A 20,831-nucleotide genomic window follows, 5' to 3' on the forward strand; every position below is an offset into this window, starting at 1 on the left:
TGCCAGCTTCTCGTTGCCTTCTGCCCATCAGCACCTTGTTTCTTTTTCTTCACCCGCCTTGGCCTCTGACTTGACAGTTACAGAGCTGTGGGCTGGGACCCTGCGGGGAGAGCTAGCAGCTTCCACAGCAGTTGCTTGTCAGCGTCTTGGGGGGACCCCCACAGCTTCAGAGTTCTGGCTGTGGTCCCCCGGGACCTTGTCAGGCAGAAGCAGCAGCCCCCGCTCCCTGCCCCAGATTACCGCCCCCCCCTCCCAGGCACGTGAAGCTCCCTGTGCTCCGCAGTGAGGTCCTCCGCCTGGTCTCGGGTCCCAGGCAGCCACGAGCTGTGGCGGGGGGAAGAGGCACTCCTGGGGGGGCTGCGGTCATCAGCTCCTCCCCACGCCTGTGACGGGGGATCCTGCACAGCTGTGCACCCCATGAGGCCTGGCCCACCATGTCCTTCAGCTACAGAGGGCGTAGGGGGTCTCATCTGTGAATGCTGGTGTGTAGGGCACGTGGGAGGGAGGACTTGGCACTCCCTGAACAGTTAGAAAAGTCTGCCTGTGAAGTTCTCCTGCGCGCTCTCCAGCTCAGAATCTGCTCGCCAAGTCACTGTCGTGGCAGCTTGTTAGCAAAGATTTGATTCCGTGGTTTGTGACTAAAGAGACTGTTTCTTGCAGGAGCCATACCCCTGCTTTTCGGAAGTCATGTGAAATGTGCAGGGTCTCCGCATCATCTTAGCATGCCCCTGGCTCCCGTGTGTACATGTGCACACAGGCATGGACATGCATGCATGCATGGGCACACATGAACACGCTCCTGTGCATGCATGTGCAGTTAGCCTGGGGACACTCCCCTCATGGGGTACCCCGCGGTCAGGAGAACTGAAGTCAGTCTGGGTTCACGGCCACCCCCGGAACTGAGCGAGCCATGTTCTGAAATAGAACCGGTGGTGGGACCGCCCATCCTTGGGCCACGGCGCCCACAGACACCCGGATGGAAGCACACTTCCCACCCCCCCCGAGGCCTCCTCACTGACCGCTGGGCCCCATGAATGAAGAGCTGTCCTCACTCTAAGGACCTAAACAGAAGTGTCTGCCCTCCTCCAGGCATGGCCAGTGGGTCAGCTCCTGCTGGTTGGGTTGCACTAACCGTGTGCGCGTCCGGCCACTAACCTCCACTCACTGGAAGTGCCCACGCCATGTCGGGTCATGTTTCCCCCAAGCCATAGCGCTTCCAATTTCCTGTCTAGAAAGAGAGTCTTTTTAGCCAAAAACCCTGATAATTGGGTTTTCACGTTCATAGATGCGTTTGGCCCTTTTTTTCCACTGCAGCCGTGGCCTGGGCCACCGTCTGCCCCTCCCTCCTGTTTCCTTCTTGGGTGCTGCCCTGACTGTTTGTGGCTTGTTTGATTTTGGCTGATTTGGCTCTGGCTGGCCTGCTTTCCCTTGCATCAAGCCCATAATCCCTGTTTCCTCACAGGTCTGGCCCGAAAGGTCTCAATCTTTCTTGACCGCAGTAAGCAGGGAGGTGAGTGCCTTCTCCCTTATCTGTGAGTGCCAGGGGGTGGGAGCCGGCTCCTCTGCTTTGCCTGAGGACGCTCGCTAGCCCGCTGTGCTCTTCAGGCAGCAGAGGATCAGGGCTGTGGTTTTTCTTATTCGTTCCATCCGCACAGTCTCCTCCAATACAAAAAATCGTCGCCAGCTGAGCACTCAGATCTCATGGGATGAATGAGGTTGGCTGTGTGAGTCTCTGGGAAGAAATCTTAACGAAAGCCGTAGACAGGACTCTCCCTGGGAGCCGAGGCCTCATGGTCGCACCTCCCGGCCTCCTTGGTGGCCTCACTCACTCTTGGGCTGGCTCAAGGACAATTCAGTTCTCTGCTCCAGGCCACCTTCACAACAGCCTGGGAATGGAAAACAATCCAGATCCAAGCCTGCTGGAGTGAGGATGGCACAGCTCTGCAGGCTCACAGGGAGGATATCTCACGATTCCATTAGGACAGAAAAGTCGTTCCAGATTGAGATTTGTGTTCCCACCAAATTTTTCAAAAAAGAATCTTTTTCAGAATTTAATGCAAAGTCTCTTAAAGCATCTGTTTCCATCTGAAAATCCATATATAAGTTTGATAGTTACTAAAACACCTATATGCAACTGACTGTGGATACACATGGTAACACTGGGTTAGCAAACCCACATGCCTGCTCAAAACGAGTCCTTTTCTCGCCTAAGCTCACTAGTCAGGTAAATTGTAAAGAGGTGGAGACTTATGAATCCAGGCAGCAGATAGAATTCTTGACCTTTAATTTGCAGCATCTGAGTTTAAAGTGTGACCAGCCTTCTGGTGAACTTTCTGTCCTGGTCTGTCTTTAGTCACTCCCTAAACAAGGGTTCCCTGCAGGAAGGCATATGTGGCTACGGGTCTGACAGGGTCCCTCGTGCCATCAGAACTGGAGGGGGTGGAGAAGCAGGTCCCGGGAGGCTGAGAACAAGATGTCCCTACAGATGTACAAACTCACAGTTTCGTATTTTACAAAGGACTCTTTTAGTAAAAAGTTCAAAAGGAAGGAAAAATAGAAAAGAGAAAACCCGAGACTGACTCAATCTTCACTCCTTTGCTTCCCGCCAGCAGTGATGGCGGTGGTGGTAACGGGAAGGATTTCTCTCAGAAAGAGCCTCCTTGGGTTATCAGAGGAATGACAGGGTCACTTGCCCTGAAATCCTGAAAAGGAGCCAGGGGACACCTTTCACGGTCAGGACCTGGGGCAGCCAGAGGAGGGCAGTCCCATCCCCTGGTTGTCAGCTGCCCAGGGGGCAGCAGCTGCCCCGGAGGGCAGGGAACAGATCGTCCAGCACCGGTGTGTGTGTGAACTGGACGTAAACCTTGGGCCTTGGGTCAGCTGTTAGTATTCGTTGCCTGGAGCAGCTGGGCAGCAAGCAGGGCGCCGACCGCAGAGCACAGGGGTGGCTGGCGGGGGGAGTCACAGCTGCCCTCCCCTCCCAGCCTCACTCCTCCTCCAGGGTCACAGGCACATCTGGAGTCTAAAGTTAGCGGGACCTGGTGATCAGGAAGCCCTCTCAGTTCAGGAGGCAGGACGCGGGGCCGGGTGGCAGCCCCCGTGGGCCCACGCAGGATGGGGCACTGGCCGCGGGGAACGACGGCTCCCTCCTCTCCCAGGAGGTGTGTGCCTGACCCTGTCTCCTCTGACCCTAAGCAGCTGCCAAGTGTTCTGGTCCATCTCCCAGGTGAGAAATGGAAGTTTAGGTGAAATCATTTGCTCCCGAGGAACCCAGTTTTCTGTTGCCAGCCCTGTCCTGTGTCTCTGAACCTGCCGGGTGTCCAGGAGGTGTTCTTGGGCCCTGAGGGAGGCCTGATCCCGTGGGGAGGCACTGCGTCTGCATCCCTGGGGAGGGAATGGAGGTCGCCATCCCACAGGTCTGAGGTTCTCACACATGCCTGGTTGGGCAGGGGCTGGCCCCTCCTCCTCGGAGTTCCAGAACCACAGCTCCTAAGGGCGTTTCAGGTTGGGGCTGATGGATCCTTAGGGATCAGGTCCACATGACATGTCCTCAGAGGTCAGATCCCCATGTTGGGTTCTCAGAGGTCCATTCCAGACGACAGGGTCCTTAGAGGTCAGTCTGGACTGGCCTCTGAGCCTGGAGGGCTGAGCATGGACATCACAGGGACCCAAGCCTCTGAAACAACGTGTTTCTTTTTTTCACTGTCTGCTGGGCCTAGGGTTCTGTCTGGTCCCTGACTTACACCTTCCAGCTTCCTAGTCTACAGCCATCCCTGTGCTGTACGTCCATATCTTAATGAAGAAATTCCCTCTTTGGCCAGCTTTTGGATGGGAACATGTGAGCAGGGCTCATATCCAGGATAAAGTCAGACGGGAATCTCTGCATCCTGGCTGGGGCTGCCCACCACCCCTGGCCCCGGGCAGTGAGATGGATGTTACACTAGATGGACCGTGATCTCAGGCACTCAGGGTGCTGGAGTTCGCCCAGTGGGGGAGAGGCTGCAGCACACGCCAAGCCTCCATCAGTCGAGCACTCTCTGTGTCGAGGCGGCAGCGTGGACAGGGAGGAGGGGCCCTCCTGGGGGGAGCCCAGAGCAGCCTGCCTGCTCCCGAAGAAAAAAAAGCCCAAGGAGGCCCAGGGGAGGGAAGAGGGGCACAGGCTCTGCCCACAGCTGTCACTTTTCTGGGGATGGGGAAGGAGGAGACACTGCTGAGGCCGTGCTCCCCAGGAACGAAGTGATTGGAATCTTCACTCTGGTTCAAAGTCACAATGTTCCTGTCTTATGAGTTTTACTTAAATCATAGCCATCAATTTTGTTCCTTGTGCTCAATACGTCAAGGAAGAGTGTCACCTTTTTTATCACCTTTTACCAACTTGTGATGAATCAGATCATCTCTCCTCCGCTGTGTCTGGAGGTCGAGACACAGGCTTGGTTGGGAAAGGTCTTGAGTGAGAAGGCCAGTGGTTGCGTTCCGTTCTAGGCAGGAGGACGGGCCAGGACCCCAGACCTACAGGAGAATGAGGTGGGGGTCGGCAGGCGCAGGAGGTGGGCCAGGGTGCAAGCAGACTGTTGTTTTTATCCCAGCAGTTTTCACATTGATCTGAGACTCTTCCACGGATAGGAGCTCACTATCTTAGGTGACACAGCTTCCGCAAACAGTCTGGTACAGCTAAGGAAGCAGCCTCGCCCAGATTTGTCTGCTCACACAGGGCGCCTGCCTCCCCGACATGTACAGGACTTGGGAAGACCTTAGGAAACACGTTTCTTGTCTTTGCTGGCTTCACCGTGCTTTACAACTGGTTTAAACCAGAATTTGGTCCGCATCAGAGAATCTAGATTTAAAACAGGACTCAGAGCTCACGTGATCCACGTCCCCAGATCCTCTGACGGCCACATGGGCACACCTTCCAGAGCCTCCAGTGCAGATGGAGACGCTGGAGCCCTGTGTGGGAGCTGTCTCTCCCCAAATTCACGTGGTGGAGTCCTCAGCCCCAGCGCTCAGAGGGCGACTGTATTTGAGAGAAGGATTCAGTTGAAATGAGGTCACTGGGGTGGGCCCTAATGCAGGGCGGGCCCCCACTGGCTCTGAATCCACCATGAAGGAGACTCAGCTAGAAGGAAGCCACCACCACTTCATTTGGAGGCCAGGTCGGGCTTCTTACCCCATTGGGAGCGGCCGCGGCCTCCTCTCTGCTTCCTGCGTGGGCGTGGGGCTGAGACCCCCCCCTCCCAGTCCTTCTGTGGTCCCCCCAGACCCTCCCCAGCTTGTTCCCGTGACCCCAGAGCATCCCAGATGCCACCTAGCCACATGCTCTCATCGGAGGACCACTCCTTAATTACACGGCTCCTGAAAGCCCCACGGGGCTGACACAGAGCTCCAAGTACACTGTTAAGGACGCCCAAGAACCAGGCCACCCCATCAGTGGTCCATGGATACAGGGGTCTGTGAGCCTCTGCAGTGACCTGGCGCCCCAAGTCAGGTCGTAGGTGGGCGCGTCCTCTGTGATTCATTCACGTCATGCACACCGGGCACATGGTGAGGGGAAGCAGGTGGCGTGGTTCCAGGCTCTGCTTGTGGGCTGACTGGTCACAGTGTGACTGGGCTGTCCCGGACAGAAGTGGGGGCCGCGTGCCCTGCCCTCTCCCCTGCCAGTCCTGATCGTGGTGACGGGTGAGAGGCCTCGTCTGCAGCCTTGTCACCAGTAGATGCCTTTCTGGCACGTTAGGGTGTTTTCTTCTGCCTGGGGTCAGGGGCGTTGCAGTGGGGAGACTGCATTCTAAAAGGTGAAACAAAGGCTCGTCCATTTGTTGTGTGGAGCTGACATTCTCCAGGGTAGACACGGCAGCCGCCAGCAAAACAGGGAGGACGGGAGGGGGTGTGCCAGGTGACACATCTGGAACAGGTAGAAGACGGAACAGGGTGAGTCATAGGCTCACATGGTTGAGAAGGTGACTGAGCACGATTTGGAGGGACTATGTGGACGTCAGGAGAGGGGCGTTCCAGGCACAGGGCCCACTGTCAGTTAAGAGGACCAGCCTGGTCACTTTTGGAGCTCGAACCTTGCAGGGGCCAGGGCAGAATGGGAGGCCATTGTGGGTCTCTGGAGTGAGGGTTGAGGGGCTCAGATCCAAGCAGGAACCTGAAGTGACACATACAGATGAGAGTCTGGAGTTTGGGAGAGAGATTGGGCACTTGGAGGGAACTCCATAGCCTGAAAGGGGCATGTCAGAAAAGAACAAGTGAAGATCACATCGTCCAACTCAGGAAGTCAGGAGAAAAGTGGGCACCCACAGAGAGAAGGGGAAACCACAGAGGCAAACACAGGAGCTGCTGCCACAAAAAGCAGAGACAGATGTATAAAAAAGCATGATGACTTCACTTCCGATTTCAGTATGACCAAAAGAAGACATAAATAAAGTTATAATGTCAGTGACAGAATAGGAGAGGATATTTGCAATATATGAGTTAAACCATCAGTGTCAGAATGTATATTAAAACATACAGGCTGCACACACCAACATTGACCAGGATTTGGGGAGATCACACCTTGTGTCCATTTCTGCTGAGACTGCAGACCAGCATCCACTCTGGGAGTGAAACGGCCTCGCCTGGGGAGGTGGGACGCACAGACGGACGTGTCCCCTTCCCGGTGCTGCCACTTCCTTGTGCAAGGGCGTGTGGAAACGTCAGTGTGGCGTGGTTTACAGGCAGGGAATCGTGGAAGTGACGGGCTCGTTCTCCAAAGGCGTGTTACCCAGAAGTTCAGTACGAATTAACCAGATCTGCATCCGTCAGGTTGGATAAACCCTCAAAACGTAACCTTACTGGAAAAACGCAAATTGCTGGAAAATATACCCCCATTTGAAATTGGCGACGTTTTTGAAATGTGGGAGATGTGGTTCATGGTTTTGGACACGTGCTCCTGCAGGGGAGTGCAAGGAGGCCAGCCTGGGAGGGTGCCCAAGGCCTGTGGGTGATTTGTCTGGGGACAGGACAGGCAAGTGAGGCTTTCACTGTCTTAAATTTCACTTCAAGAACAAAAAAAAGAGCAAAAATGATAAGATATTAGCAGCTGTTAGATCTGGGTGGTGGGTACAGGGGTTTCTGTTGTGTTTTTTTTTTTTGTATGTTTGAAATATTATAATTAAACATCTTAAATCTTATTTTATAGTCCCTCCTGTGAGGTCAGTGTTGCCCTTAGGGATGCTGAAGGCATTTGCCCCCCGCCCAGTCCAGTGTGGGGAAGGGCAGTCCTCGATTCATTCACCACAGACCGTCTGTGGTCAGCCCCCTGCCTCTGTGAGGGGCAGCTGCAAAGCTGTTCACCCCCAGGGGACTGTGGGACCCAGGGGACTCACATCTCTGTGCCTCTGACACCCATTCTAAAGTCTCCAGACCTGCCGATCATGCCCAGGTGTCCTGGAAGGTGGGCATCTTGGACAAACGGTCCTAAGATCCTGCTGTCTCTCTGGCAGATGCCTGGGTACAGCAGAGATATAGAGAAGGCTCTGAATTGTCACCCCGGCCTCAAGCTTGCGTGGGGTTGGGGACCCAGCCTATGGGTTGGCACCGACTGCTTGAGCGATTGCCCAGAACAGGCTCCCTGGGTGACACCAGTGCCCGTCTGTGTCTCTCCAGGAGCTGGGATGGTGGTGGACTGGGAGCAGGAGACCGGCCTCCTCATGAGCTCGGGAGACGTGCGGATCGTCCGGATCTGGGACACGGATCGTGAGATGAAGGTGCAGGTAAGCACGCCGTCCCTCACGGGGCCTCCCTGGGGGCGAGGCGGGCCAGTGGGTGCAGACCCTGCCGTCCTCCCCAGCTCCGATTGCCCTCGAGGTCGAGGGCTGAGAATGAGGGTCCTCGAGCCACCACCCCCCCGCAAGTACTCTGAGCGGGCGGTGTCTGCAGGGGGCGGGGCAGAGGAAGCGGGGCCAAGTCACGCTGCCTCCCACCTTTTAAAGGGGTACGATGATTCGGTTTCCATCCGTGTTGGATTTCTTCCTTGTGTGTGCCTGAGAGCAGCAAAACCTCTTCTGATTGGAAAAGCACTTTTCCCCGTCTTGGGGCCCATTTTCTGTCTCCTGCTCTTTCCTGCCGCGCGTTCATCACGCCTCCTTCCCTTCTCCAGCATTTACAGCTGCCACGGGGAGAGGCGAGGAGATGGTTTACGGGCGGCAGGATTCCTCCTAGACCCTTCCCTGAACTAATTAGGAGTTTTAAGAGGGAGCCGACGAGGATTCCTCCTGCCGATATATGCTTCGTCTTCCTTCTTAGGAGAGAGGGAGACATTGGGAAGTTTAATGGGCGCAGAGGTGTTTGCGGCCCTGCCCTCCTGGCTGTGGGCCTCGGGTACCTGGGCTGTCACTCAAGTAGACGGAGCCTGACTCCCTCTGGGGCCCGGCTCCTCAGGCCTTGACAGCTTCCCCGGTGGAGAGAAAGGCAGCAGCTCCACGCCAGGGTGACGAACGCACCCACGGTGGCTGTAAAAGGGATCCAGCAGCTAGTGGGGGCGGGGGGGGGGGTTCCTGACGCCAGGGTGCCTCACGGGGTCTGTGTCGGCCCTAGGACATCCCCACCGGTGCCGACAGCTGCGTGACGAGCCTGTCCTGCGACTCCCACCGCTCCCTCATCGTGGCTGGGCTCGGCGATGGCTCCATCCGCGTCTACGACAGGAGGATGGCGCTCAGCGAATGGTAATTGGGCCACGCCTTCCCCTCCCTCTGCCGGGCGGAGCCAGCCCCCGGAGCCAGCTGGGCACTCCCCCCAGAGCCACACCCCCCAGCGTGTGGAGGAGCACGGCTTCCCACCAGCCGTGGATGGGCACACAGGTTTGGGGGTAGGGGGGTCCCAGCGAGGCGCTGCCCTCCTGGGCTCCATTCCCACCTGAACATAGAGAAGGCTACCGCCTCCCGGGTTGAACTCAAGAATAGCCAAGAAGGTGGCGTCAGGGACACACGTGGGCGCTGTGCAGCGCTGGGCCACATGCGTTGTCATGGCTCTTCTGGGCACCGCCCCTCAGCCCTGGGCTGAGGCCCAGGTGGGGCCCAGCACCGGGCCCTGTGTGAGCCGGTGAGCATGGAGGTCCAGACGCCAGTCACACACGGATGGTAAATGACAGAGCACCGCTGGAACCCAGGCCCAGCCGTCGCGGGCTCCCGGGTGATGTTTACTGAACACCCACCTTGTCCCTGAAAACAGGCCTGGCCTTTGAATGGGAAGCAGCAGGTGGGCCCATGTGCAGCCACAGGAGCTAAAGGAGCCCTCGTGGGAGGGGAGTGGGAGGGGATGAGGGGACAGGACTGAGCTGGGCCTGAGAGCAGGCGAGCACCATCATTGACACCAGCCGGAAGAGAGTGCAGCTGTGCGGGCGCAGGGCCGGGAGCAGTCGGGGGAGTCAGTGCAGGACCCAGGCAGGCAGCAGAGGCGCCAGCCAGACTGTAGCGGGAATTTGGGCCTGAGGCTTGGATGGCGAGTGGGCCCAGGCAGCCCCTGGCTTGCATGTTCCCTGCGGGTCTCTATGGGAGGGTGCCCACTGAAAACCCACACTACCCACCAAAAGCAGCCATCGTGGAGGTGGGGGAGCAGGGTTTCTTTTTGGGGTGATGAAAATGTTCTAAAATTAGATGTGTGATGGTCGCGTAGCTGTAAGAATGTGCGAAAGTCACTGAATATGTGCTTTTAAAGGGAGAGTCTTACGGTATGTGAATCAAATCTCAGTCAAACTGTTATTTTAAGAAGCCTCTCTAGGCAGGCAGTTAACTGGCAAACCGACCCAAGAAGACCTGAGGGTCACAGAACAGCCGTGAGGGAGGGGCTGGGGTCTCCACAGCCCCCTCTGTGGCCCAAGGTCTGAGGACAGAGACGTGGGGTCTCCTGTGCATCCCCAGGGACCGAGACTTATGTGTGCTGGGTGTGACCTGTGTCCTGGATGCCTTCCCAGATGTCACACTCTGCCCCCACCTCTCCAGCACGTGCATCCCCAGTCCCGTACTCCCTGTCAAGGACCCTCACCAGGCCTCCAGGAAAGCCCCTGTGTCCCTCCATTTCGACAGCCTTAGAGTCTGGGGTTCTCGGTCTTGACCCTCAAACCCACAGGGAGATGCCAGTGTGAAGTCCTGGTAGGGGGGCTGGCGGTGCCCAGGCCCCGGGAGGGCATGACAGCCACCCTGCCTCCGGAGGTCCCAGCGTGGCCCAAGGTGTTCGGGAGGCCCCCAGGGAGGGGCGTGCCTGGGGGGTTCAGTTACTCACAGTGAACACAAGAGGGTAAGGGCAGACGTCGCAGCACCGGCGGACCCCGGACGCTTTAAATAAATGCTCTGTTCTCTCTGCTCAAAACGAAGTCCACCCTGCCTCCCGTCCTGATGCCTTGGAGCATCAGGGACACCCACAGTTGTCACCAGGCCCTGACCCCACCTTCCTCCCCTCCAGCCGCGTCATGACGTACCGGGAGCACACGGCCTGGGTGGTGAAGGCCTACCTCCAGAAGCACCCTGAGGGCCACATCATGAGCGTCAGGTAATGAGCATGGAATATTCATGAGACATTTTGCTGTAAAAACATTATTTTCCCTCTATCTAAAATATGTCCTTGGTATTTAAACAGCTGGGAAATGATGGCATTTCAGGGTAGTAATTAACTTCTGCTCTGGGACTGGCCAGAAAGGTCAGAGCCGGCACAAGGGCGGGGACAGCAGGTCCTCCCACTGGAGAGCTTTGCCTGTGGGTGACTTGAAGCGGCAGGGGACGGGGTGGCAAGGCGGCGGGGCAAAGCGTCCCCGCAACAGCGGCATCTGCCTGGCGTGTGCCGGTATCACTGTGCGGATCCGTTGTCTGCCCATAAATCCATTCCTGCTGCCCGGTAGATCCTGTGCTGAGAGCAGCGGATATTTATTTGCCCGTTAAAGGGACAGCAAATGTAATTTACTGTCACAAAGCCACCATTTCTTCAAAGAGATGGCGCTTCCCTTGTTCGTAACGTGAAAACAGAACATAGCTCTCAAAACGCTGTCCGCCAGGCGCAGGGCGGGGAAGAGGCAGCCTACCGTCCTCACCTCCCGCCCGTCGCCGCATCCCCAGCTGCACAAAATCTAATCTCCAGCCGGAAATGAACAAATAACTCACAGCCTCCCCCGTGTCTTTGCTTCGTGCCTCGGCGGCTGGGCCCTTTCTGGCTCTGGGGAGGGGTCCAAGGGGCTCGGCGGCAGGCCTGGCTGCCAGACTCGGTGGGGTGGGCCCATGTGCCATCCAGGGGCCTCCCTGGACACTCTGAGGGTCCGAGGGGCCATGGCCTTCAGCTGCATGTGTGGACGGCCCCCGACTGCACATGGCCCGTCCTGGGGCCGGTAGGCCCGCCCAGCGTCACCACAACACCCTCTCGGCAGCGTCAACGGGGACGTGCGCTTCTTCGATCCTCGGATGCCGGAGTCCGTGAACGTCCTGCAGATCATTAAGGGGCTGACGGCCCTTGACATCCACCCCCAGGCAAACCTGATCGCATGGTAGGTGCCGGCCCTCTTCTCTCTCCCTGCCCTGCCTGACCAACTCCCGGGGCCCTGTGTAAACAGCAGGCACTACTGCCCGCCCCCACACCTATGGAGGAGAGCTGGGTGGAGGGACTGAGTGTGCGGCCCCTTTGCTGCTCCTCACCTTCCTGGCCTCCCGGCCCTTGAGGCCCAAGTCCTCTCATGGGGGTGACCAGAGAGGAGCCCCATCTCCTTGTGGACACGCCCGCCTCCCCACACTGACTGCCAGGCCTTCCTTCTCGTGTGCAGTGGCTCCATGAACCAGTTCACCGCCATCTACAATGGCAGCGGAGAGCTGATCAACCACATCAAGTACTACGACGGCTTCATGGGCCAGCGGGTCGGCGCCATCAGCTGCCTGGCTTTCCACCCACACTGGGTCTGTGTCCCCGCGGGGGCTGGGGGCGGGTGGGAGGCGAGGGGTGCGGGCGGGAGGCGAGCAGCAGCAGGCGGGGTGCTGCAGCCAGGCCCCTCCCTACACCACAGTCTGCCGCCCCAGGGTCTCCAGGGGCCGTAGCCCCCAGACTGCACTCACTGTAGAAGCAGCACCAAATTCCCTGTCAATCAGGGCAGATGTGAAGTAGCCCCGCCCTTTCCGACCCCTTCGGCCCCTACACAGACCCCAGTCCTGAAGAAACCTCCCCGTGAAAAGCCCACTGGGGTAGGAGCAGCCCAGACCCCTGTGACCGGCTGACAGCGCCGTCCTTCGTTACAGTCGGCCGTGTGGTTGGGGGCTGCTGTGTTTTAAATTAGGATTCTGCCAACCTGCCTTCGTGCAGCGTGAGGCTCCCCAGGAGCCTGGCGTGTGGCTCTCTGCCTAAACGCACGACATCAGGTTCCCAGAGCTGTCCCTGGGAGGCCATCCTGAAAAGAAAAATGTGGGAGGCATGGGGAGTGTGCGGATTCCCTGTGACAGGGCGGAGATGGTGCATCTCTGCAGAAGCCGCAGCCGATGGGCCCTCGTTCCCGCGCCTGCCTCGTGGGCGGAGTTGGGGTGACGAGGCCCGGCCTGCACCCCCCTGGACGCTCACTGCCTGCTCTCTCCTCCCTCCTGCAGCCTCACCTGGCCGTGGGCAGCAACGACTACTACATCTCCGTGTACTCGGTGGAGAAGCGCGTCAGATAGCGGCCCCTCCCCACAGGCCGCCATGTACATAGTGGACCCACCGCACTGCCCTGAGCACCTGCCTGACCTGGCTGCCGAGGGCTTGAGAGAGCCCGCACTGTCTGTCTGTCTGTCTTCGCTGTCACGCCCAGGAGCCCGGAGAAGGGGGCTCTGCTGGAGTCCTCGGTGTGATGGTTGCTGCTCTGATGAAACACAGCTCCGGGCCTGAGGACACAGTAGCTGTACATCCCAGTCCCCTCCCGTCCTGTTTTCTTCTGAGGTTTTTAAGGGGGAAACACACTTGTTTCGTTTTCCGAGTGATGCAAGCATTAGTCCACAAAGGCTCCAGACGGAAGCCAGCCTCCCGGGGCTGCTCGCCGCGCCCCCCATCCCCCCAACCCAGGGTGTGCTCCTGGGGATGGTCTGAGCGCACTGGATGAGGCGGAGGCTTGAGACGGAGTGAAGGACAGATGGAGGCGGCCTGCCACCCACTGGTCCTCACCCCAGGCCCATCCGGCCAAACGGCGGAGGCCAAGCGTGCCCCTCCCCACACGGCCGCCCTCCCCGCAGGCAGGACTTCCGTCTGAGTGTCAGCCATTCTTGCTGCAGGTCTGTCAGCAGGAGGGGCCCTGGTTTGGAAGGAGAGACAGGTCCCTTGGGCCACAGAGCTTGTTTCTCTCAAGTGCTGCTCTTTCCCAGCAGGTGTGGGAACCGTGGCCTCCCCACCTGCACCCCACACGCATCACACGAGCACACATGGAGGGGCCACCGAGCCCCAAGAGTATCGGAGTGAACGGTGCCGCCCCAGCCCTCTGTCCCCACACAAAGGGGTGCAGCTCACGCTTGCGAGGGACACGGCAGAGCTGCCGGGAGGGCAGCAGCTTCACATGTGTCCATGCACACGCGTCTGCGACGGGGCGCTGAGCAGCCAGCCACACCTGGAGCACAAGACACAGCCACAATGATGATATTTTGAAAAGCATTTTTTCCATTTTCCTTGGGAATCAGGATTATTCAGAAATAGAGTGAGCTGGCTTAGCTACTTCTGCCAATAAGAGGCCAATAATAGTGAGAATGTGAGGAAGAGCCACGCTGTGGACGTGGGTGGGCTGGACGGGGCGCAGGGCTGGGCAAGGGGAGCAGCCCTTCTGCAGCCCATAGGCCATGCCTGCTCCCCCGAGAAAGTTCCGGGACGGCGTCCACCATGTTCTGGGCAAGCAAGCAGCGTGGGGTGGGGAAGACCGCAGAAAGCTCAACTCCCCCGCACACAGCCGGTCACCTCCAGACGGCGCTCCAGACGGCGACTTGGGAACCTTCCAGAAGCTGAGCTCCACCCACAGATGCAGAGTTGACTACCCACAGCCAATTCACGGAGCGGTTCCACTCCAGATTTTGAGCTCATATGCGGTTCTGTTTGTTTTGAGACAAAACCATCCCCTGGCCAAGCGCAGAGGCCCCGTGGAGGGGCTGTCTTCACAGGTCTGATGCGAAAATTCAATCATGAAGTTACAGAGGCTCAAGAGAGCATGACCTAAGGGTTCATTTATCTCTATTTATTTTACCAAAATGAGAATTGAAAGACTTTGATGAAACATGGAATTGTAATGCGAGAGTAAGAGCGATAAACTGTTAATAAAAGATAAATACGCAGAGGGTTGGCTGGAGGCTCTGTCTTTTAAGGCAAGTCCTCTGTGCCCTCGGGGACTCCAGGCACCAAGCAGGTGGTTCTCGACCCTCGTTCCCCTTAGGCACAGCCCCAGCCCTGTGGCTTGGACAGTTGGTCCAAGAAAAGGCACTAAATGTGGGGTCACCCCACTCTACCTGCGAGCCCAGGCTCCCAGAGGGACTTCTGCTGCCGCTTCTTGTGTCTCTTTTATTTACCACCTGCAGTTAGAGGCCAGGAGGCTGCATCCGCTCTATTCTGGGCACCTGCCTTCCCACGCCCATCCCATGGCTTGGGGACCACAACTCCACCCTCAGCCAGCATCCCCTCTGACCCCAGCCTAAAAGGTCCTCTGCTGTCAGCACATGACTCCTCAGGCCCACCTGGTGGTCCAGGGTCGTCTCCCCTTTGGGGGCTGGAACCTCATCTCCTGCAGGGCCCCCCTGCTCCAAATGGCTCCTGATTCTAGATGGGACCCTGTGGCTCTGCAGGCCCTGCCATCCCTGGACACTTCTGAGGTTGGGTGGGGATGTTCCCACAGATGCGGTCAACAGGCCTGTGGGGTCCCGGCCCCTCAAGCGCACCTCACATCTCAGGGGTCCCACTGAGATGTGGGTCCCACTGGAGGCGGTTTGGGCACCGTCTCTTGCTGCCCCCGTGACAGGAAATGGGGCCCAGGCGTTAAGTAACTCGCCCAAAGCCACACCCATTGGGTGGTGGCAGAAACCGGCGTCCCAGCCAGGCATCCTGACCTCAAGGCCCGGAGAAAGACCTTCGCTCGGCAGAGGGGGTGTGGTGGGCGGGGAGGCAAGTGGCACCGGGTACCAGCCATGCACAGTGGCACCGAAGGGGCGACCAGAAGTGAACGGGGTTCACTGGGCTAGACAGGGCCGACCTGACCAAGGACGAGGGGCGGGCCCCAGGGGAGGCCAGGCAGGCTGTGACAAGGGACTCAGTTGCAGGGGGCACAGGGGGGAGAATGGGGCCAGGACTTGGGAAGGAGGCGGGCCACCCGGCCCCTGGCCCCAGACCAATGAAGCCCCCATGTCAGCCCCCATGACTGCTGCAGCAAATCACTCCAAATGTGTTAGCCAGGACAGACTTACCCTCCCAATCCTGGAGAGCCCCACGCTGGACCTAAAACCAGGAGTCAGCAAGGTTCCTTCCGGAGCTTCCAGGGGAGAATCCCTCTTCCCCCTTTTCCAGCTTCTAGAATCCACCCTCATCCCTTGGCTTGTGGCCCCTTCCTCCTCCTTCAAAGCTGGCAGTGCTGGTGAAGTCTTTCTCATAGGGCATCACTCTGACTCGGACTCTGCCCCCCTCCCTCTTTCAAGGACCCTGTGATGACATGGCCCCACAGGATAATCCAGGACAATCTCCCCACACTAGAGTCACCGATTGGCAACCTCAATCCCCTTTGCCACATGACCTAACAAGGTCCCAGCTCCCAGGATTAGGATGTGGGCCCCTTTGGGAGACTTTATTCTGCTGACCACTCGCTCTGTCTACAAGTCCCCCACAAAGCAGAGCCCCCAAAGGCGGGGGGGTGGGGGCTGGCCAAGAGGAGGTGGGTGGACGCTGAGATGGGAAGGAAGACGTCCGTCCCTGTTCTCAGTGCCAGGAGAGGACTGGGGAAGGGCATCAGGCCATGGCCCTGCTCTCCAGAGCCATCCGTGCAGGGCCAGCTGCCCCCATGTCCCCGGGGAGGCCCCCAGCCCTGGCGCATGTGGGAGGCTGCCGGGAAGTGGGTGGATTCCCCAGCACAGCGCCTGCTCCAAGGTGGGGAGGGGAGCTGTTGCCATGGAAACCCGGGGTCTGAGCAGCTGGAACTCCTGAATTAAATTATGGTTTGTTTTAAACAAGAAGGATACCCAGCATTTACTCAGCTGCACCCGGCACGCTTCAGTGGAGAGAGTAATATTTTTCGCATTAGCATCAGTTATTCTGTCACCAGCACTTGAGTACAAATCAAGTGCTCATAAAAATGAAAGATGGGCACGTGGAAGGAGCTACCACAGGAGGGCGCCAGGCCAGGCCCAGGCCCACACCCTCCACTCGGCCCCGCACGGCTGCGGTGAAGGGGCCGGAAAAGAGAGCCCAGCTGCACTAAGTGACCAGTGTCAGCCTGCAGGCCAGGAGCCAGGGACGACTGTACTGGGCAGCTGTGCAGAGACAGCCATCCAGCCGAGGAGAGAGTGGGCAGGGAAGTGGCGTCTCGTGAGGTCATCCAGCTCGGCAAGGCTCTGCTGTGGGTCACCTGGAACCAGGAAGGTCCCTCCTGGCTCAGAAGCTTTCGGCACAGGACCACCTGAGACGCGCCGTAGGCTTGTCCTCATGCCGGTGCTGACGCTGTGCTTCCGCACACAGGAGGGGCCAAGAATTCCCGGCAAAGATGTGTTCCCTGCAGCCAACGTGCAGACACACGTGCACATGCAGGCAGGCGGTGGTGATTCCAGTCTCAGAACGTGGGGCCGGCAGAGGGAGTTTGGGAGAAGGTGATTACAGACAAGGGCTGGGGGTGCCATGAGGCTGGCCAGCCACTGTCTCGTTCCTGGAATTTCTGCAGGTGCTCCTCTGGGAAGGGGTCAGAGGGGTTGACCTCTCAAGTTTGTTTTGCTTCTCAGGTTCAGTTGCACAAGCTCGTTGGAGGCCCACGTGCCCCAAAAAGTAGCCAGTGCCTCACAGCCTGGGGCAGGTGAAGATGGGGTACGACCAGAGCAGGTGAAGGAAGAGGGGGACCAGAGGGAGGATGGCAGCTGAGATGTGCCCAGTTGTGTCCTCTAAACTCAGGCTGAAGTCTGAACCACCCTAACTCCCTGCAGCCCTGCCCCAGCGCCCCGTCTGGAGGGGCCAATTCGGCACAGCCTCTGCCATGTGCTGGACAGGGGGGACAGTGGCGCTGGGTGGGTGGGGACAGGGACTCTGGAGAAAGCATGGGGTGCGGGCACAGACAAGGTGGCTCTGAGCCCCTGAGTCTCACAGGACCAGAAGCAAGTGGGGAGGATGTAGGAGACCCAGGCTGGGTGGGGAGGGCAGAGGCCCCTCCCGAGCCCTGTGGTCCCGGCAGGTGGCCCGGCCTCGAGGGTCAGGATGGGGCTTCGGGGAGAGATCGAATTGGGCTGTTGTCAGCCCCTGAGCTAGTTGGTTTCCACCAATTTCTCCTCAGCAGCATCAGCTGGAAGAGACACCCTGGCAGGCTGATTGTAGCCCCTGGATCTGCGTCTTAGAGCAAAAGTCTCCTTTGCCTCCACCTGGTGGGGCCGGGACTTTTTCCGATGGTGGGAGGTGGGCTTCATGTCCCCACCCCTCTCCCCGGCCAGCAGGCACATCCTGAGACCTCCACCCACCCGCCAGCCCCCCGGGTCCCCAGGGCTGATGTGCAGGGAGGGAGCCAGGGGCCAGCACAGGAAGCCGCAGCCCCAGGTCCACACGGCCTGAAAGTGTGCAGCTGGGACAAGTGGCTGAGGATCAGAAATCTGGGTGAGGCGTCCGATTCACCGACCCAGACGTTGCTGCTGTGTGAAGGAGGAGAGGCCGTGAAAGAGGAGCTGAGGGGACAAGCCACTGCCTGAGTGTGGGGCAGACACCCGGGGGGCACAGGTTCTGGTCCAGCAGAGCCTGCCCAGTGCCTCTCCACGCAGGAGACAAGACGCGGAGCTTCCAGAGAGGCCCCCCAACTGCGGGGGAGGGGCTGGGGTGAGGAGGGAGGGGCCCGGTCCAGAGCTTGTCACCAGCACCCACCGTGCCCTGCCCTGCAGGAGGAGTGGCCTGGGGGCTGTGCTGTGAGAGAGCCCAGCCACGAAGGACACCAGCCCTAGTTCCACAGGGAAGGTGGCAGCCGCCAGCAACAAGCACAACCAAAGCCCAGGCAGAACCACATGGAGTTTCCTTTCTTTTTTGCTATTTACCAGAACATTTTGGACCAGGGAAATAAACAAATGACACACCAGCAATGAACAATCGGAAAAGGCAAATTAACAGGCCAATTCCATTTACAACAGCATCAAAAAGAATAAAATACCTAGGCAGAAATGCAACAAAGGAGATGAAAGATTTGTACACCAAAAACAACAAAACACTGCTGAAAGTAATTACAGAAGACCTGAATACCTAGAAAGACATTCTGTGTTCATGGATTGAAAGACTTAATATTGTTAAGTGGCAGTACTCCCCAAAGCAATCTACAGATTCAATGCAAGCCCTATGGGCAACTGATTCTCAAAAAGGGTGACAAAACCATTCATTGGGGAAAGAATAGTCTTTTAACAAATGGTGCTGGGACAACTGAATATTCACACACAAAAGGTGGGCCCTTACCTCACACCATATTCGAAAACTAACTCATAATGGATCAATGACGTAAATACAGGAGCTAAAACTATAAAACTCCTAAGAAAAAAACATGGGTAAATTTTCATGACCTTGAGTTTGGCAATGGATTCTTAGATTTGACACCAGAAGCACAACACAAAAACTAGATAAACTGGACTTCATATAAGTGAAACAATTTCATGCATCAAGAATGTGAAAAAAAATAACCTACAGAGAAAATATTTGCAAATCATATATCTGATAAGGGTTTAATATCCAGAACGCATAAAGAGCTCTCACAACTCACCAACCGAAAAACAAACAACTCAATTCAAAACTGGGCAAAGGACTTGAACAGACATTTCTCCAAAGAAGATGTGTTATGGAACTAAACTTGGGTCCGTTGCCCACACACAGTAAAGCCAATCTATTGACACCAGATTGTGGTGAAGGAAAGTGCAGCACTGATTGTAGGCACTAAGCAAAGAGTCCAGGCAGCTAGTGCTTAAAAGGCCCAAACTCCTTGAAGGCTTTCAGGGAAAAGTTTTTAAAGACGGGGCTGGGCGGGGGGTGGGGGGGGCAGGAATGATCAGCTCGTGAACATTCTTCTGATTGGTTGGAGGTGAGGTAATTGGGAGTAAACATCATCAACCTCCTGGTTCCAGTGGTTCGTTCTGGGGTCTACATGCTTGTGGGCAGCAACTTCTTCCACCTGGTGGGCGTTTCAGTATCTGCAGAACAGCTCAAAGGACGTGGCTTCTCCCAGCTAGGGCAGACCCATGGCAGATCCTCCCCCCACCACAGCTGTTCTTCTTGGACCCACCTTCCTGAAAGCCCCGCAGGGGTCGCTGCCTGTTGGTGCTGGGTGCTGGAGTGCAGGGATGCCAGGGCGCTACGATGCTGGGTGTGGGATGCCAGATGATGGGGTGCCAGGTGGCTGGTGTGTTGGGACCGGTACCGGGTGCTGGGATGTGGGGTGCTGCCCCCAAGGGGTGCAGTGTCCGAGATGCTGAGGTGTGCGGTGCCAGGTGCTGGGGTACCAGATGGCCTGTGTCCGAGGGTGGGTGCCCGGTGTGGGGTGCGAGGTGCGGGGTTCTAGGTGTGGGAGTGCTGAGGTGCCCAGTGCTGGGATGCAGAGTGCTGGGGGACGGGTATCCGTACCGCCTTGCGGGGAGCCGGCCCACATCCCAGGCCCTGGTGTTGTCCCGCGGCCGCCCGGCTATCCTGCAGCGCCACCGCGTGGCCACTGCGGGGCTAGCCTTTGCCCGCCCGCAGCCCGGCTGAGCGTCCAGCGCTAGGCTTCCAGGAAGGTGGACGCCCCCGCGGCCCTGCACCCCTCTCCCTGGCCCCGCGTTTCTTCTGCTCTCAAGCCCCCAAAAGATGTGTCTCAACCCTTGACCCGCTGCGGCCAAGCGTCCGCACTCACGGGTCCCTCGAGGGTCACCAGCAGGCAGGGCCTTCCCTTGCAGCCCCTCTCCCCGCGGCCTCTCTGAGCTCCGCCCTTCCCCAGGACGTCCCCCCTCCCAGGACGCCCGCCTGGGAGCTCCCACCGGCCCGCACCCGGGGCTGCCCCATCTACTGTGCCCACGTAGCGTCCGTGCAGCTGGTCCCGCCAACACCTCATCTGTGTCTTCAGCACTATTTCCTGGGCTCATACCCAATGTCTGGGACTTGGCCTGGATTCTTCCGACTTCTTCCAAAAGATTCCTTGGCTCACCCCGCGTTCTCTGCTGCTGTCACCCACCGCCTCCTTAGTCTGACCCTGCGGGACCCCTGACCCTGGGGACCCCTGACCAGGACCCTGACAGTTCTTAACATGCTGCACGTGCATCCCCGGTCAGCCCCCCAGCTCGTCCTCCCTGGGGTGTCCTGGCCCGACCAGGCATCAGCATGACCCACATTCTCATGTTGGGCTTGTCCCAGAATCGCTGGTATTTCGTGGCCTCGAAGAGCGCCTATTTTGGAGGAAATTCCCTCCTCTCTGCCCGCGAGCACCCGCCCATCCCTCTGCGGATTGGCTCAGGCGAGGGCATGACACCCGCAAGGCCACAGCTGATTGGCCTGGAGAGAACCAATCAGAGCCCTTGTCTGGGAGTGAAGCCTGGAGGCCTGGGAAGGTGGGCACCCAGCGGAGGCTGAGAGGTGGGCAGAGAAGGTGGACGGAGGATGAGGGCCGAGGAGCGATGAGGGGCAGGAGGTCCCGGATGGCCTCCTGCGCTGGTCAC

The 20,831-nt window shown here is 58.2% G+C and overlaps 1 protein-coding gene across 5 annotated transcripts in view; it reads left to right on the top strand.

Annotated features, from left to right (window-relative positions):
• The window catches only part of RPTOR (regulatory associated protein of MTOR complex 1), a 344,195-nt gene extending 329,913 nt beyond the window's left edge, over positions 1 to 14,282 (top strand). For 3 of the 5 annotated variants that reach the window (XM_059906939.1, XM_059906940.1, XM_059906943.1), the window contains 7 exons: positions 1,463 to 1,510; positions 7,642 to 7,748; positions 8,572 to 8,699; positions 10,435 to 10,521; positions 11,387 to 11,503; positions 11,777 to 11,906; positions 12,585 to 14,282. In XM_059906939.1, the coding sequence (XP_059762922.1) occupies positions 1,463 to 1,510; positions 7,642 to 7,748; positions 8,572 to 8,699; positions 10,435 to 10,521; positions 11,387 to 11,503; positions 11,777 to 11,906; positions 12,585 to 12,653 (686 nt within the window). In that variant the 3' untranslated portion in view covers positions 12,654 to 14,282. The remainder of the gene's footprint in view (positions 1 to 1,462; positions 1,511 to 7,641; positions 7,749 to 8,571; positions 8,700 to 10,434; positions 10,522 to 11,386; positions 11,504 to 11,776; positions 11,907 to 12,584) is intronic. The other 2 variants (XM_059906941.1, XM_059906942.1) reach the window with 1 other exon arrangement.
• Positions 14,283 to 20,831: the final 6,549 nt, after the last annotated feature.

This window comes from Balaenoptera ricei, chromosome 20, assembly GCF_028023285.1.
Source record: "Balaenoptera ricei isolate mBalRic1 chromosome 20, mBalRic1.hap2, whole genome shotgun sequence".
Lineage (NCBI taxonomy): Eukaryota > Metazoa > Chordata > Mammalia > Artiodactyla > Balaenopteridae > Balaenoptera > Balaenoptera ricei.